The sequence below is a fragment of the Natator depressus genome, chromosome 4, assembly GCF_965152275.1.
Source record: "Natator depressus isolate rNatDep1 chromosome 4, rNatDep2.hap1, whole genome shotgun sequence".
In the NCBI taxonomy this organism is placed as follows: domain Eukaryota; kingdom Metazoa; phylum Chordata; order Testudines; family Cheloniidae; genus Natator; species Natator depressus.
Window position 1 is genome coordinate 134177604 of NC_134237.1, and position 14085 is coordinate 134191688.

The following is a 14085-nucleotide window of genomic DNA, read 5'->3' on the forward strand; positions in this document are numbered from 1 at the left end:
GCTTAAGTTTGTAAACAGTGCTTTGAAAATACCTTGATCAGGAAGCTCGAAGGGAAGCCAGCCCTCTCCACAATGTGACAACACAATTGGTGTATCCACTTTCCATTATAGTATAGGAAACCCTAAGAGCCCAACATCCCACACTGACATCACACTTCTAAAATAGGAGTTATCAGATGTAATCCCTGGGTCAGCATTGTGCCAGTAGACATAAAAAGGCCTTTGGTATTCATGTGAGGAAATGTGACTATTGTGTGTAGAAGGATACCCAGTCAGGCCCAGACCACTTGTCTCTGGCCACTACTCTCCCTGGAATTCCTTGGCGCCACCACAGCGTTCCCCATCCCCTTTTTAAAAAAAAAAATTATCTTAACAGGGGCCTGACAGCATGCTGGAAAGCTGTGTTTTGCTAGTAAAGCAGCAGGCGAGTGTGTGCACGCGCGTGTGTCTCTGGAGTGTATTACAGGAAACTGTTGGCTCTCGGTATCTAGGAATGGTCTATTGTCTAGAGGGTGGAACAATCTTTATAATTTCTTGTGAAGTGTAAATTGTGTTCCATTATTATTTCTAACAAAGCCACATCCTTCCTTCAGATTGATTTTTCACCAGTCACTAATAACCAGGAATTTTTTCCCTTCAACTTTCAAGCACAAACATTCAGTCTCCTTGTTGCAGTCAGGGGCATAAATAAGTATTTGCAGTTATGAAATGTACAGTTTGCAAACAGATTATAAAATGATAGCAACTAGAGCCATGAGGCTCATGAACCTCCAACTGAATGGATCGCTCTGGTTTGAGTTCTCCTTTTTCCCTGGGCATTTTTTGCCTACTTTGATCCACTATTTTGGCCTCTGTAGCATGGGGTTGCAGGGAACAATGCAAGAGTCTAATTCCACAAGGGTGAAAGCTCTGTTGGGACCTGCAACGCTTGGATACAGAGCAGAAAGGGGGTGCTAATCCTGTGGAGGACAGACTGCTCCCCACATGGGAGATCAGAGAGGGAAAGTGGGGAGAGGAGGAATGGCTTGGACTGGGGCAGAATTGCTACAGAGGCCTATATAGAAGGCAGGTAAGAAGGGCATTTCTTTGTGTTTATTGTGCATTTCTACCCAGAGATGTAAGTACATTGTAAACTCCTGTGCTTTTATGTTTGCAAATATTAAAGTGAGTCTTGAAAACAAGCCTATAGGAGATCTTGCCAACCCTGTATAGCCTCCGCTGCAAACCCCTCACAGACTTCCTTACCACCACCACCACCACCAGCTCCTTGTCTGAACCTTTCCCCACTTTTCCATCTCCCAAAAAAGTTTTTAAGAACCAGAGTATCCTAAAGGGTAACAGCTTTGCTGAGATTGTTCTTTTATTCAGCCTGAAGATCACCCCCTCCCCCGAACCTTCCCAAAAAACCTTGTCTACACGATGAGCAATGGCAAGGCCCCAGGCAGACATAAGCAAGTACTTGTAATCACCCCAAGTCCTTCCTACCATAAACAAACACAGCCATTCAACAGTACAGCCTATCTACCTCTGCCAAAGACGATAGCATCCAATATTCAAATAATACCAGGGGCTGAAGAACGAGTTATATTGGGGGCTCTCCAGCAACCACAAGGAAACAACACACATGTATGTGAACAGGTTCAGTGACCCAAGTGCCAAAACTGAGCCAACCTTTAGTATCTGGGCACCTAGACTGATTTAGGCTATGGGTGAAAGCTGGTTTAGACAGTAATGACCGGGCTAGCTAAAAATGAGGGGTTTTTTTTGAAATGTATATTCTATTTTTTTGCTACACCATTCCCTATGGTACAGAATTATATGACAATAGTAAATTAGTTGCCATAATTTTATGGCCCATGCTATGCCCTGTTGCTCAACATTGTTTAATCCCACGCAAAGATATTTTAAAATAAAATTATAGCAAAGAGTATCTAATTATGAATGTACTGAGTTGTATGTCCATTACATGAGGTTATTAACTAGAAAGGTTCATAGCAGAGCTGTCACCAGGTCCATAATTCTACTCTATTAGTTTATACTTCTTTCAAGCTCCTATCCCCAATGGCTCTTGGTACTTTTACAAGTGCTTATTATTTGTACTAGACTGAAAGTGGGGTGGGTGCCTTAATCTGATGTTCTGGGGATTGCCCAGAGCAGTAAGGAGTTTGTCACCTCTTCACTTGTAACTTTGGATGCCTTAATGCTGCCATGGCTCAGAGCCAGGACACCAATAAACAGCCCCCAAGCATAAAGTTTCACCCTGGCTCTCACCAGCCCACTTTTCCTTGCAGGGTGACCCCCAACAGTCCTGCTGCTCTCAAGTCTCCCCAAATCCATCCTTCCTGAGTTCTTGACTAACAGACACTCCAACTTTTCCCCTCTGGTTCATCACCACCACCACCCTCCGAAGGCGTGAAACCAGCCCCCCAGACACCAGCTTACTTTGACACACACAGAGACCTGCTTAAGGTAAAAATTAACAAAAAGTGTGTTTAATAGAAAAATCACAGATTCAGAGATGAAATCATAAGAAAAAGCAAATGCATTCAAACTACACACACAAAAAACAAACATAAAAACCCAACTTCAGGCTTTACACTTATATTAGAAAAGGGAATTAGTCTAATATAAAAGTTGCCTGTTATCACTGAGCAGTTTTCCCAGAATACACTGTCATAGACAGCATCCAGCATTTCACCGACAGCTACCTGCTTAGAGGCTACCCCTCAGAATGAAAACTTCAGTTTCTTTTTAAGGGCTCCCTCCCGGCTTTTCTTTTCTCCTGGCATGGTGACTCATGGTTGCTTAGGGTGGGGAAATCTAGCACAGTGGTTTCCCATTAACCCTAATGGCCAACCATTTGTCTCTTCCTGGGTTATACAATGCTAGGGGTTTGGAGCTAGTCTCATCTGTCTGGGGATACTGCTCCTCCCCAACCTGGCTGATGACCGCCCTGTTGTGTGGAGGAGCTGAATGTAGCAGCACAAATTATGAGCACCGTTTTATACCTACTCAAATACACAAATTCATAACCACATGTTCAGAGCATTACAGGCTTTCATAAAAGATCTTACTCCACATGTTTTCATACACAACATTGTATACCACCAGTTGATTCAACTGCTTATGCTTTGGGGTTCAGACACCCTGTTCTCCAATTGGGGTGTCTGGACCCTGACTGAAACACATACAGAATATCAGGTATATAAGATCCTTGCCCCCAAAGAATCTGCAATCTAGAATTTGCACAGGATGAGCACCCAATAGAGGAGACTAGTTTATATACATAACTTAATAGTTACTGCAATCTTGTCTCCTGGACATAGAATCACAGAATATCAGGGTTGGAAGGGACCTCAGGAGGTCATCTAGTCCAACCCCCTGCTCAAAGCAGGACCGATCCCCAATTAAATCATCCCACCCAGGGCTTTGTCAAGCCTGACCTTAAAAACTTCTAAGGAAGGAGATTCCACCACCTCCCTAGGTAACGCATTCCAGTGTTTCACCACCCTCCTAGTGAAAAAGTTTTTCCTAATATCCAACCTAAACCTCCCCCACTGCAACTTGAGACCATTACTCCTTGTCCTGTCCTCTTCTACCACTGAGAATAGTCTAGAACCATCCTCTCTGGGACCACCTCTCAGGTAGTTGAATTGTGGTTAAATTTATTTATTAATTTATTAAAGTTTGCTTCATGTCATTAGTACTGCAAAGAACTCCAGGTACAGAGGATTAAAATATTATTCAGTCAAAATGAAAACCACCATGTCTGATACCTCTTCAGCAAATGGCTAGCACAAGAGGTAAGTGTCTCATCATGCATTACAGATGATAGATCCAGGCTCCCTTTGAACAAGGGGTGGCGTGACATCTTGGAAAGGGTTTTGCAAGCTCCCGTTCAGAGATTTATATTCCGACGCCAGAAGGGACCACTGTGATCACCTCGTCTGACTTCCTGCAGAAAACAGGCTACAGGACTTCCCCAAATTAATTTCTCGAGTCACGCTGCTGTTCACTCAGCCACTGCCACTGGCTGCAACAGAGGTTGTATGACAAAATAGCCCGACCCACAAGAAAGTTAGTCACTGAGTAAGTTACCAAGGGGTTTATTACGCTTTGACAAAATAGATAAATAAAACAGTGAGCAAAATCCAGGTGTAGCTGTCTTCTATGCTTTTAGTAGTATTAGAGCCTTAATAATTCTTATGAATCTTAACTTCAAGGCACAGCTGGAACGGTTACATAAAAGTATGATCTGAAGTCTGTACATGTAACCTAGATTCAGAGCTTCCAAGGCCAGACGAGACCATTGTGATCATCTAGTCTGATCTCCTGCTTAACACAGCCCACAGAACTTCCCCAAAATAATTCCTAGAGCAGATCTTTTAGACAAACGTTCAACATTTATTGAAAAATTATTAGTGATAGAAAATCCACCATGACCCTTGGTAAGATGTCCAACGGTTAATTACCTTCCCTGTAAAAAATTTGCACCTTCTTTCCAGTCTGAATTTGTCTAGCTCCAACTTCCAGACACCGAATTGGGTTCTACCTTTCTCTGCTAGATTGAAGAACCTACTATTAAATATTTGTTCCCCACGTAGGTACTTATAAACTGTACTTATGTCATCCCTTAACCTTCTCTTTGTTAAGCTAAATAGACTGAGCTCCTTGAGTCTATCATAAGGCATGTTTTCTAATCCTTTAATCATTCACAGGGTATTTCTCTGAACCTGCTTCAATTTATCAACATCCTTCTTGAACTGTGGACACCAGAACTGGATACGGCATTCCAGTAGTGGTCATACTAATGCCAAATATAGAAGTAAAAATAACCTCTCTCTTCCTACTTAAGATTTGCCTGCTAGACAAATTCAGACTGGAAATAAGACTGTTTTTTTGTTTTTGTTTTTTTTTTTAAACAGCGATAGTAATTAACAATTGGAACAATTTACAAAGGGTCGTGGTGGATTCTACATCACTGATTTTTAAAATCGGGATTGAATGTTATTTTCGAAAAGATATACTGTAGGAATTGTGTGGGATTCTCTAGGATGTGTTATACAAGATATCAGACTAGTTGATCACAGTGGTCTCTTCTGGCCTTGAAACCTATTAATTAATTAATTAGTCATTTGGCCCTCCCAACAACATACGTGGTGTGGATTATACACAACCTGTGTGAACACAGGATAGTTTGTGCTGGCCAGCCTAGAAACAGAATAGCTAATCAAAGGAAGCAGAATCATCTGATCACTCTTCTTGGAGGTACACAATTAATTATCCAGGATTAATGTGATTTGCTTACTAAAGCTTCAGTGTTTACGATTAGAGCTGGGTGAATTTTTTTGGACAAATTAGTTTGCTGAAAAATGCAGTCTCAATCAACCCAAAGCTATTTGCAAAACTGAGATGAATTCAAAGAATTTTGGCCAAAAATATTTTTCAGGACTTAGCTCCCATTCACAACATGAGAGGAAGAGGTGCCCTACTTGTAAGTTTTAGCCCCCTGGTTAAGACAGTCACCTGGGATGTGGAGACCCAGGTTCAATTCCACCAATGGCTTGATCTGGAGAAGGGATTTGGACACAGGTCTCCAACACTACAGGAGAATGCCCTTTCCACTAGGCTCTGGGATATTCTGGTAAAGGGGCTCTCAATCTCTCTTGTTGAAGTTGTTCCACTTGGTATAAACAGTCATTGGAGCAGGGATTTGAACTTGGCCTCCCACATCCTACATGAGTCCCTAACTACCAGGCGAGAGCCATTCTCACGTCTTTTGTTGGCCCAATGGCTATTCATGGTCATTCATAGTGGCAATTTATAGTCAATCATAATGACCGTGATAGGGCAAGACTGAGATCCTAGAATGGATTCTTTTCCAATTACTGGGTTTGTGGATTTTTTATTTTCCTCTTTATTTTTTGGAACGGCAAGCAAACCAAAACAAATCAGTTTTTTGCCCAGAACTATTTATGATGTGCCAGTTACATTTGCTGCCATGAACGTGACAAACGTATTTGAAGTTACAATTGCACAGAAATGCGACAGATTTATCAAATGAAGACCTGACCTTGGAATATGTGAATACATGTAAATCCTGTGTTCTGTTTTATCACACATTCACTTATATTGGATGCAGTAACTTTATGCATGTTTCTCCCTCTCTCCTTTTATATATTACAATAAAAATACAAATTAGAAACAAGACAACAGAATACAAGAGTGACATTCAAATCAGAAAACGCCATCCCGCTAATTAACTACTCTTACACCCACAGTGTCTCCACAGACACTACATCACCCTAACTACACTGACATAAGCCCTAGGCATCTTGAGGAGATGGAGTTATTACGTCAGTGTAGAAGGGCACTTACATCGGTGGGAGCATGGTTACAGTGTGTATGCTGATACAATTAGTGGGGCTGTCAATTAATTGCAGTTAACTCACGCAATTAACCCAAAAAAATTAATCGCAGTTTTAATCGCACTGTTAAACAATAAATACCAATTGAAATCTTAAATGTTTTTGGATTTTTTTTCTGCATGTTCAAACATATTGATTTCAATTACAACACAGTATACAGTTCTCACTTTATATTATTTTTATTACAAATATTTGCACTATAAAAATGGCAAACAAAAATAGCATTTTTCAATTTACCTCATACAAGTACTGTAGTGCAATCTCTACAGTGCAATTTACACTGTGAAAGTGCAATTTACAAACGTAGATTTTTTTTTTTTGTTACGTAACTGCACTCAAAAACAAAAAACGTAAAACTTCAGAGCCCACAATTCCACTCAGTCCTACTTCTTGTTCAGTCAATCGCTAAGACAAACAAGTTTGTTTACATTTACGGGAGATAATGCTGCCCGCTTCTAATTTACAATGTCACCGGAAAGTAAGAACAGGCATTCCCATGGCATTTTTGTAGCCGGCATTGCAAGGTATTTACTTTCCAGATATGCTGAACATTCGTATGTCCCTTCATGCTTTGGCCACCATTCCAGAGGACATGCTTCCATGCTGATGACGCTAGTTAAAAAATAATGTGTTAATTAAATTTGTGACTTAACTCCTTGGGGGAGAATTGTATGTCTCCTGCTCTGTGTTTTACCCGCATTCTTCCTTAGAGTTCATGTTATAGCAGTCTTGGATGATGACCCCCAGCACTTCTTGTTTGTTTTAAGAACATTTTCACTGCAGATCTGACAAAACACAAAGAAGGTACCAGTGAGAGGTTTCTAAAGATAGCTACAGCACTTGACCCAAGATTTAAGAATCTGAAGTGCCTTGCAATATCTGAGAGGAATGAGGTGTGTTGCTCTATTAAAACTTTCAGAAGTCTTAATAGAGCAACAGTCCGATGCGGAAACTACAGATACTAACCACCAAAAAAGAAAATCAACCTTCTGCTGGTGGCATCTGACTCATATGATGAAAATGAACTTGCTCCAGTCTGCACTGCTTTGGATTGTTGTCAAGCACAACCCATCATCAGCATGGACACATGTCCTCTGGAATGGTGGTTGAAGCATGAAGGGACATATGAATCTTTAGCGCATCTGGCACGTAAATATCTTGTGACGCCAGCTACAACAGTGCCATGAGAACGCCTGTTCTCACTTTCAGGTGACACTGCAAACAAGAAGCGGGCAGCATTATCTCCTGCAAATGTAAACCAACTTGTTTGTCTGAGCAACTGGCTGAAGAAGTAGGACGACGAGTGGACTTACAGGCTCTGAAGTTTTACACTGCATTCAAAAATAAAAGTTAGTTATTGTATATAATTCTACATTTGTAAGTTCAACTTTCATGATAAAGAGTGCACTACAGTACTTGTATTAGGTGAATTGAAAAAATACTATTTACTGTGTTTCTTTTTTACAGTGCAAATATTTGTAATAAAAAAATAATATAAAGTGAGCACTGTACACTTGGTATTCTGTATCGTAATTGAAATCAATATATTTGAAAATGTAGAAAACATGCAAAAATATTTAAATAAATGGTATTCTATTACTGTTTAACAGTGCGATTAATCACGCGATTAATTTTTTAAAATCTCTTGACAGTCCTAATAATTAGCGCCTTATGTTGTCCTACCTCTGTAGTGTAGACAAAGCCTTATAAATGCTGATGTGAAGAAAAGTTTTGATACTGGAAAACACCTTATTTTACTCAGCTTTCAATGAAAAATGCAAAAAAGAGCCTTTCTGGCATCCAGCCCACAGCTATGGAACTCACTTCTAGAAGTTCAGAGGGGTCGCCGTGTTAGTTTGTATCAGCAAAAACAACAAGGAGCCCTTGTGGCACCTAACAAATTTATTTGGGCATAAGCTTTCGTGGGCTAAAACCCACTTCATTGGTCATTATGATAGTCCACCTCAGTACTTTCAGAGCTCAATAGAAAACTCACTTCAATCTCATTTCGCCACCCCCTCACACTCACTGAAAGTAAAAAACAAAACAAGAGAGAGAGAACTTAGTGTACACCGAGGTATATACTTTCAAAAAAAATGGGTCCTTTAAATTGGTCTCCCAAGTCCATTTTTAGAACTACATCTACATAAAACGTGTAGGCACCTACATAAAAATATCTCGATTTTCAAAAATGCTGAGCAGGCAGCAGCTCTCGCTGAAGTCAATGGGTGCTTCCAGGCATGCATGTGGGGTCAGCTTTTCAGAGGCACGAATGGTATTTAGGTACCTGTCATTGAAAGTCAATAGTAGTTAGATCCCTAACTGATGTCTGTGACTTTGAAAATCTCCCTTGGATACCACAGCTTTTGTTGGGCAAATACCTACCAGGGGAAGTCTGTATCAGAAAAGCAGGGAGATCAAGGCAGGCATAGTTTAACCTCTTCACATTTCAGTAAGGATTGTAGAGAACACAATGCACTTACCAGTTACATTCTGTTGTACTTCCAAATTGACATTCACAAAGAATCGGATGCTGTCCCCGGAAACAATTGAGGAATTTACAGTGTCAAAGAGCTCTTCTCCTCCTACTTCTTCTTTGTTCTCACAGCCGTCATCGGTGTCACATTTAAGATAACCTGTAAATAAAAATAACACGTCTTCATTATACTCTTTGCCCTTCACAAGCTATAGAACCAAGACCATAATGAAAAGGTCCCTCATTATATCAAACCTTTTTCACAAGCAAAAACAAAAAAGAATATTTTGCAATTTTACTTTGTGGGCGACATCTCCTCAAGCCTGCAAGAGGATTCCCCTCTATTCGACATTGGTGAGGCCTCATCTGGAGTACTGTGTCCAGTTTTCGGCCCCGCGCTACAAGAAGGATGTGGAAAAATTGGAGAGAATCCAGCGGAGGGCAACAAAAATGATTAGGGGTCTGGAACACATGACTTACGAAGAGAGGCTGAGGGAACTGGGATTGTTTAGTCTACGGAAGAGAAAAATGAGGGGAGATTTGATAGCTGCTTTCAACTACCTGAAAGGTGGTTCCAAAGAGGATGGATCTAGACTATTCTCAGCGGTAGCGGATAACAGGACAAGGAGTAATGGTCTCAAGTTGCAGTGGGGGAGATTTAGGTTGGATATTAGGAAAAACTTTTTCACTAGGAGGGTGGTGAAACACTGGAATGCGTTACCTAGGGAGGTGGTGGAATCTCCTTCCTTAGAAGTTTTTAAGGTCAGGCTTGACAAAGCCCTGGCTGGGATGATTTAATTGGGGATCAGTCCTGCTTTGAGCAGGGGGTTGGACTAGATGACCTCCTGAGGTCCCTTCCAACCCTGATAATGCTATGATTTTATGATTCTATGATTTGCTACTTCAAAATTGTTACGTTATAGTATTCCCCACATTCAGAAAGCACAGCAGACCAGAACAGAGCTCTACCATGGTCTTGAAGAAGAATGCTGCCCTATATGTTAGCATTAGTAAACCTGTAAGGTCTTCTCTACACTACGGGGGGAGATCGATCTAAATTACGCAACTTCAGCTCTATGAATAATGTAGCTGAAGTAGATGTACTTAGATCTACTCACTGCGGGGTCCACACTATGCTAAGTTGACGGGTAAGCATCTCCCGACTCCCCTTGCGCTTCTCGTTCAGGTGGAGTACAGGAATTAACGGGAGAGCGATCTGACGTTGATTTAGCAGGTCTTCACTAGACCCGCTAACTCGATCGCCGATGTATTGACTGCCGCATGTCGATCCCTCGGTAAATGTAGACAAGCCCTAAGACTCTCACACAGGATGTAGTAGCAAACAATTCAGAGAAGTCTAGGAACTGGTGTTGAAAAATACTGCTATAAAAAAAATCTTTAAAAAAAAAAATAAAATACAACACATTAAGTAAATAGTAAAATTCATTTATATATGCTATATGGAAGAATCAAAAACGTATTTGCTTATGGTTATGAAATTCCTTTTTTCAAGCATTAATTGTATTACTATAGCACTGGTGAAAGGGGAAGGAGCAACAGTCATGGAAAATGAAGCTTCCCATTCGGCCACAGAACAGACATAGAATTAGTAGCAGCAGCGCAAGTGTCCCTACAAACCTAAATAACGTCCTTCTTTAGAGGCTGGGTCTAGTTATGAGGGGGCAGTTCAATGTCAATGTGCATTCAGTACTTGATCTCTATTATCAGACTGCCAACAATGATGCTAATTAATGCAACATGCGTAGGGGTAGGGGGGCTGCGATGTTGAAACTTGTCCAACTGAAGCTGGATTGAGAACAACTCATCTTACACATGCCACTCAAAAGCTATGAGATAGTAAAAAATTAATAATAAATAATAATAATGTAGGCCCCATATCTGCAAAGCACAAATGCACCCATCCCTATTCAGCAATGCACTTCAGTTGGGGCGTCGGTCACTATCTTTCTGGGCTACCAAACTGATGACCTACCAGTGAGCATTTCTATTGCTCCATTCATGTTTCAGTGAAACCATCCAAATCAGAAAGCCAGGGTTTACCATGGGATCTAGCTCTCAGCAATACAGAAACTTCACTTTGGATTCGTTATTTGAAAACTGAAAGCATTTTGCCTTGCAGGGGAGGAGGTAGCAGACACATGAGAAGAAGACAAGTCTTAATTGTTGTGTCCTAACGGGGTAAGGAACAGGGGCATAGCTGATCAGATGAGTTGATATACCAAAGAGGCAGACAAATCTCTTAATTACAAGAGACAATTTTAGATCCTTTTGCAGCATTATAATTATAGCTTAATCTAGTCTCATTCACCATTTCATTTTATTACAAACCAACTGAAATACCCTGGTGCCGTGTAATTGTTCAAATCAAATGTGATGCATTAACAAGTTTTATATTACCAGAAAGTTATTTAGGCAATTTCCACCCTGTTAGTGGCAAGTTATATATAGCACACAGACAAAATATACTGACATTTTATTAGTGTGTTTTTAGGGACAACAGCAAGCTAAAGCAACTAGTTTCAGAACATAAACAAAAGCCTCTTGAATAGAAACTAATATCACATTGATGGAACTTTTTTTTAATCCTTGTAAGAAATCTAGATGTAAAAAAGGACTGCCAAGAAGAGGAGTTTAAACTCAAATAAATTTTTCAGGACATCAGGCTGACAGTTTGCCACCACAAAACAAAGAACTCCCTAATTTCAAGACCACAACAGGAACTCTAAGCTGTGACACTTGAACTTCAGCACTTCCTGTTGCAAATTATCTTTCGAGGCTTGTTCTTGCACAATGTGCTGACTAAGAAGATACCTATTCTGCATTTTTTGGTTTAGGATCAGAAGCCTATGCCAGCTTCCATTCTGCAGAAAGTAGAGTTCATTGGGTCTATTCAGGTTTTTATGTAAGGCCCACCACCTCAGAGGAGCGCTACCATGAGTCTCTGAGTGCACCTTCTAGAACAAGAACGTACAAGATTACCTACAGCAAAAAAAAAAAAAAAAAAAAAAAACCCCAAAGTTTACTCTTCATTGTCCTTCCCCACTATGAAAAACGAGTTAAGTACTTTATTTCCTCCCTCACACACACTTTACCATATACAAATGGAATAAGGGACATGCTTAACCATTTCTACAATTTCGAATTATCCTACCCGAGGGCTTCCAGAGGGCTCTGGGGGAGAATGTATTATTCCCAGGACTAGATAATATTGTTTTGTGCTTCGTTGTCAAAGCAGCAGCCTTTAGGTAACCCTATTCCCCAGCTGCTTCTTCACAGTTCACCATGATTTACCTGCAACAGCTCATGGGAGAAGGAAAACGCAGAGGCGATGCATGGGGGGCATGCAGGGTCATATAGCCCCACCAGATCTGTGCCAGGGTTTGCAGCCGGGCCCTCTCCTTGTGCAGCAGCTCCTTGCAAGCTGCAGCCATGGGGAGAGGGAGCAGCAAAGAAGCTGGGAGCTGGAGTGGGGGTGGGGGCGGTATGCCTAGGGTGTGTGACACCAGGGTTGCCAATTTTGGCTGGATGTATTCCTGGAGGTTTCATCACATGACAATCTCTAATTAAAGATTAATCTTTAATCCCTGGAGATTCCAGGACAATCCTGGAGGGATCCTGTATCCATCATAGCATTGCACGGTGGTGGCTCCATCAGCAAATTTTATTTAGGTGGTGGAATGCCCAGTTAACCTGGACAGTCTTCCCACAGTTTCTGATGCAAGTCCATCCATTGCAAGGAAAACTGCAGGTAACTTTGTGGATTTAAATCAATCCAGTTTAGACTAAACTGTCTGTGTCCAGAGAGATGTGGTAACGCGTGGAGGAGACAAAAAGCTAGGTCTTCACTGCTTGAATTTCAGCCAGTGCCACTTACAGACATTTTGGGAGAACTTCATGCCACCATCTGTGTTTGAATCCTGGTCTTCCCATGCAGGTAGGGGCCAGGTGGCAAGCACTGAGTCTTCGGCTGGTTGAAATTATCAGTGCCTCCTTTGAGGAGGGCAGGCTTTCAATTGATTTAAAAGGAAGCACGTGTTTGGCCTGTGCTCAAGGAAAATCATCTAGTCAATCGGTATCTAATTGATCATTTTTGTTTAAAGTTATAGAACTGGTTGTGCCAAGAAAACTCTCAGAGCATTGAGATTGGGCTGGTTCCATTTAACTTTGTCAATCAAGGCTCTGACCCAAGTCAGGCACAGATACTGCAATTTTTATGTTGGTTGATGATTTCGTTCCAGCAATGGATAATATCTAGTCTCCATGCACATATCATTAGCTCTATCAGCTGCTTTAGATACTGTGGATAATTAGGTGCTGTTGACTCATTACAGTCCCTGGTGGAAGTGGACAGGGCTGCCCACAATTGACTGTTCTTTTCTGTCTGACAGATACTGCAGAGGATCGCTTGGGGCAGTGCTATTCTTCCCCAAGTTCCTTCCTGGTTCTTTGTTGTCACCCCTCTTATGCAATGTGTGCAGTAGTGAGGAGAGCCTAGTAAGGCTGTATACTCAGGTTACAATTGTTTAAGTACATTGTTAACTCACAGCTTCGGCTCTGACTCACCCAGCCCAACGGAATGTGGTTGAGTGTCTTTCAATGTTTGAGTGCAGCTGAGGCATGAATGGCCACAAGTTGGTTGATACTCACTTCCAGATAAGACTAAGCCAATTGCAGTGGGCAAGGGAAGCAATCAGATAGTAAGGGTATGCCTACATTGGCAGAGTTACATCACCCGAAGTTACATCACCACTCAGAGAGCGCTGAAGGGAAACCACTGTTGTGTGTTCACACTGTCAGCTGCCCGCGCAATAGCATGTTCACACTTGCGGCACGTGCAGAGGAATTTGGAGCGGTGCACTCTGGGCAGCTATCCCACAGAGCATCTCTTCCTCTTCTGCTGCTAAGACTTGTGGGAAGGTGGTGGTGGGGTGTCGTAGGGCATCCTGGGTCCTGTCTCAATGCCCCATGATGCATTTGCTTCACATCCCAGCAATCCCTGTGCTTCAGTCCGAATTTGGCGCCATCTTTCAATGGTTTGTGTATTGCGTGCCCTGCCCTGCCTCTTCTGTCTGCAGGAATGGATCCCGCACTGACCAATATGCTGCTCACTCTGACTAACACATCACGAGTGGCAGTGGAGTTATTCCTTAAACTACAAAG

The 14085-nt window shown here is 41.6% G+C and overlaps 1 protein-coding gene across 5 annotated transcripts in view; it reads right to left on the reverse strand.

Moving 5' to 3' along the window:
* SLC4A11 (solute carrier family 4 member 11) overlaps nt 1–14085 on the reverse strand; it is a 153214-nt gene that overhangs the window by 95031 nt on the left and 44098 nt on the right. For all 5 annotated transcript variants that reach the window (XM_074951936.1, XM_074951932.1, XM_074951934.1 and 2 more), the window contains exon 3: nt 8912–9064. In XM_074951936.1, the coding sequence (XP_074808037.1) occupies nt 8912–9064 (153 nt within the window). The remainder of the gene's footprint in view (nt 1–8911; nt 9065–14085) is intronic.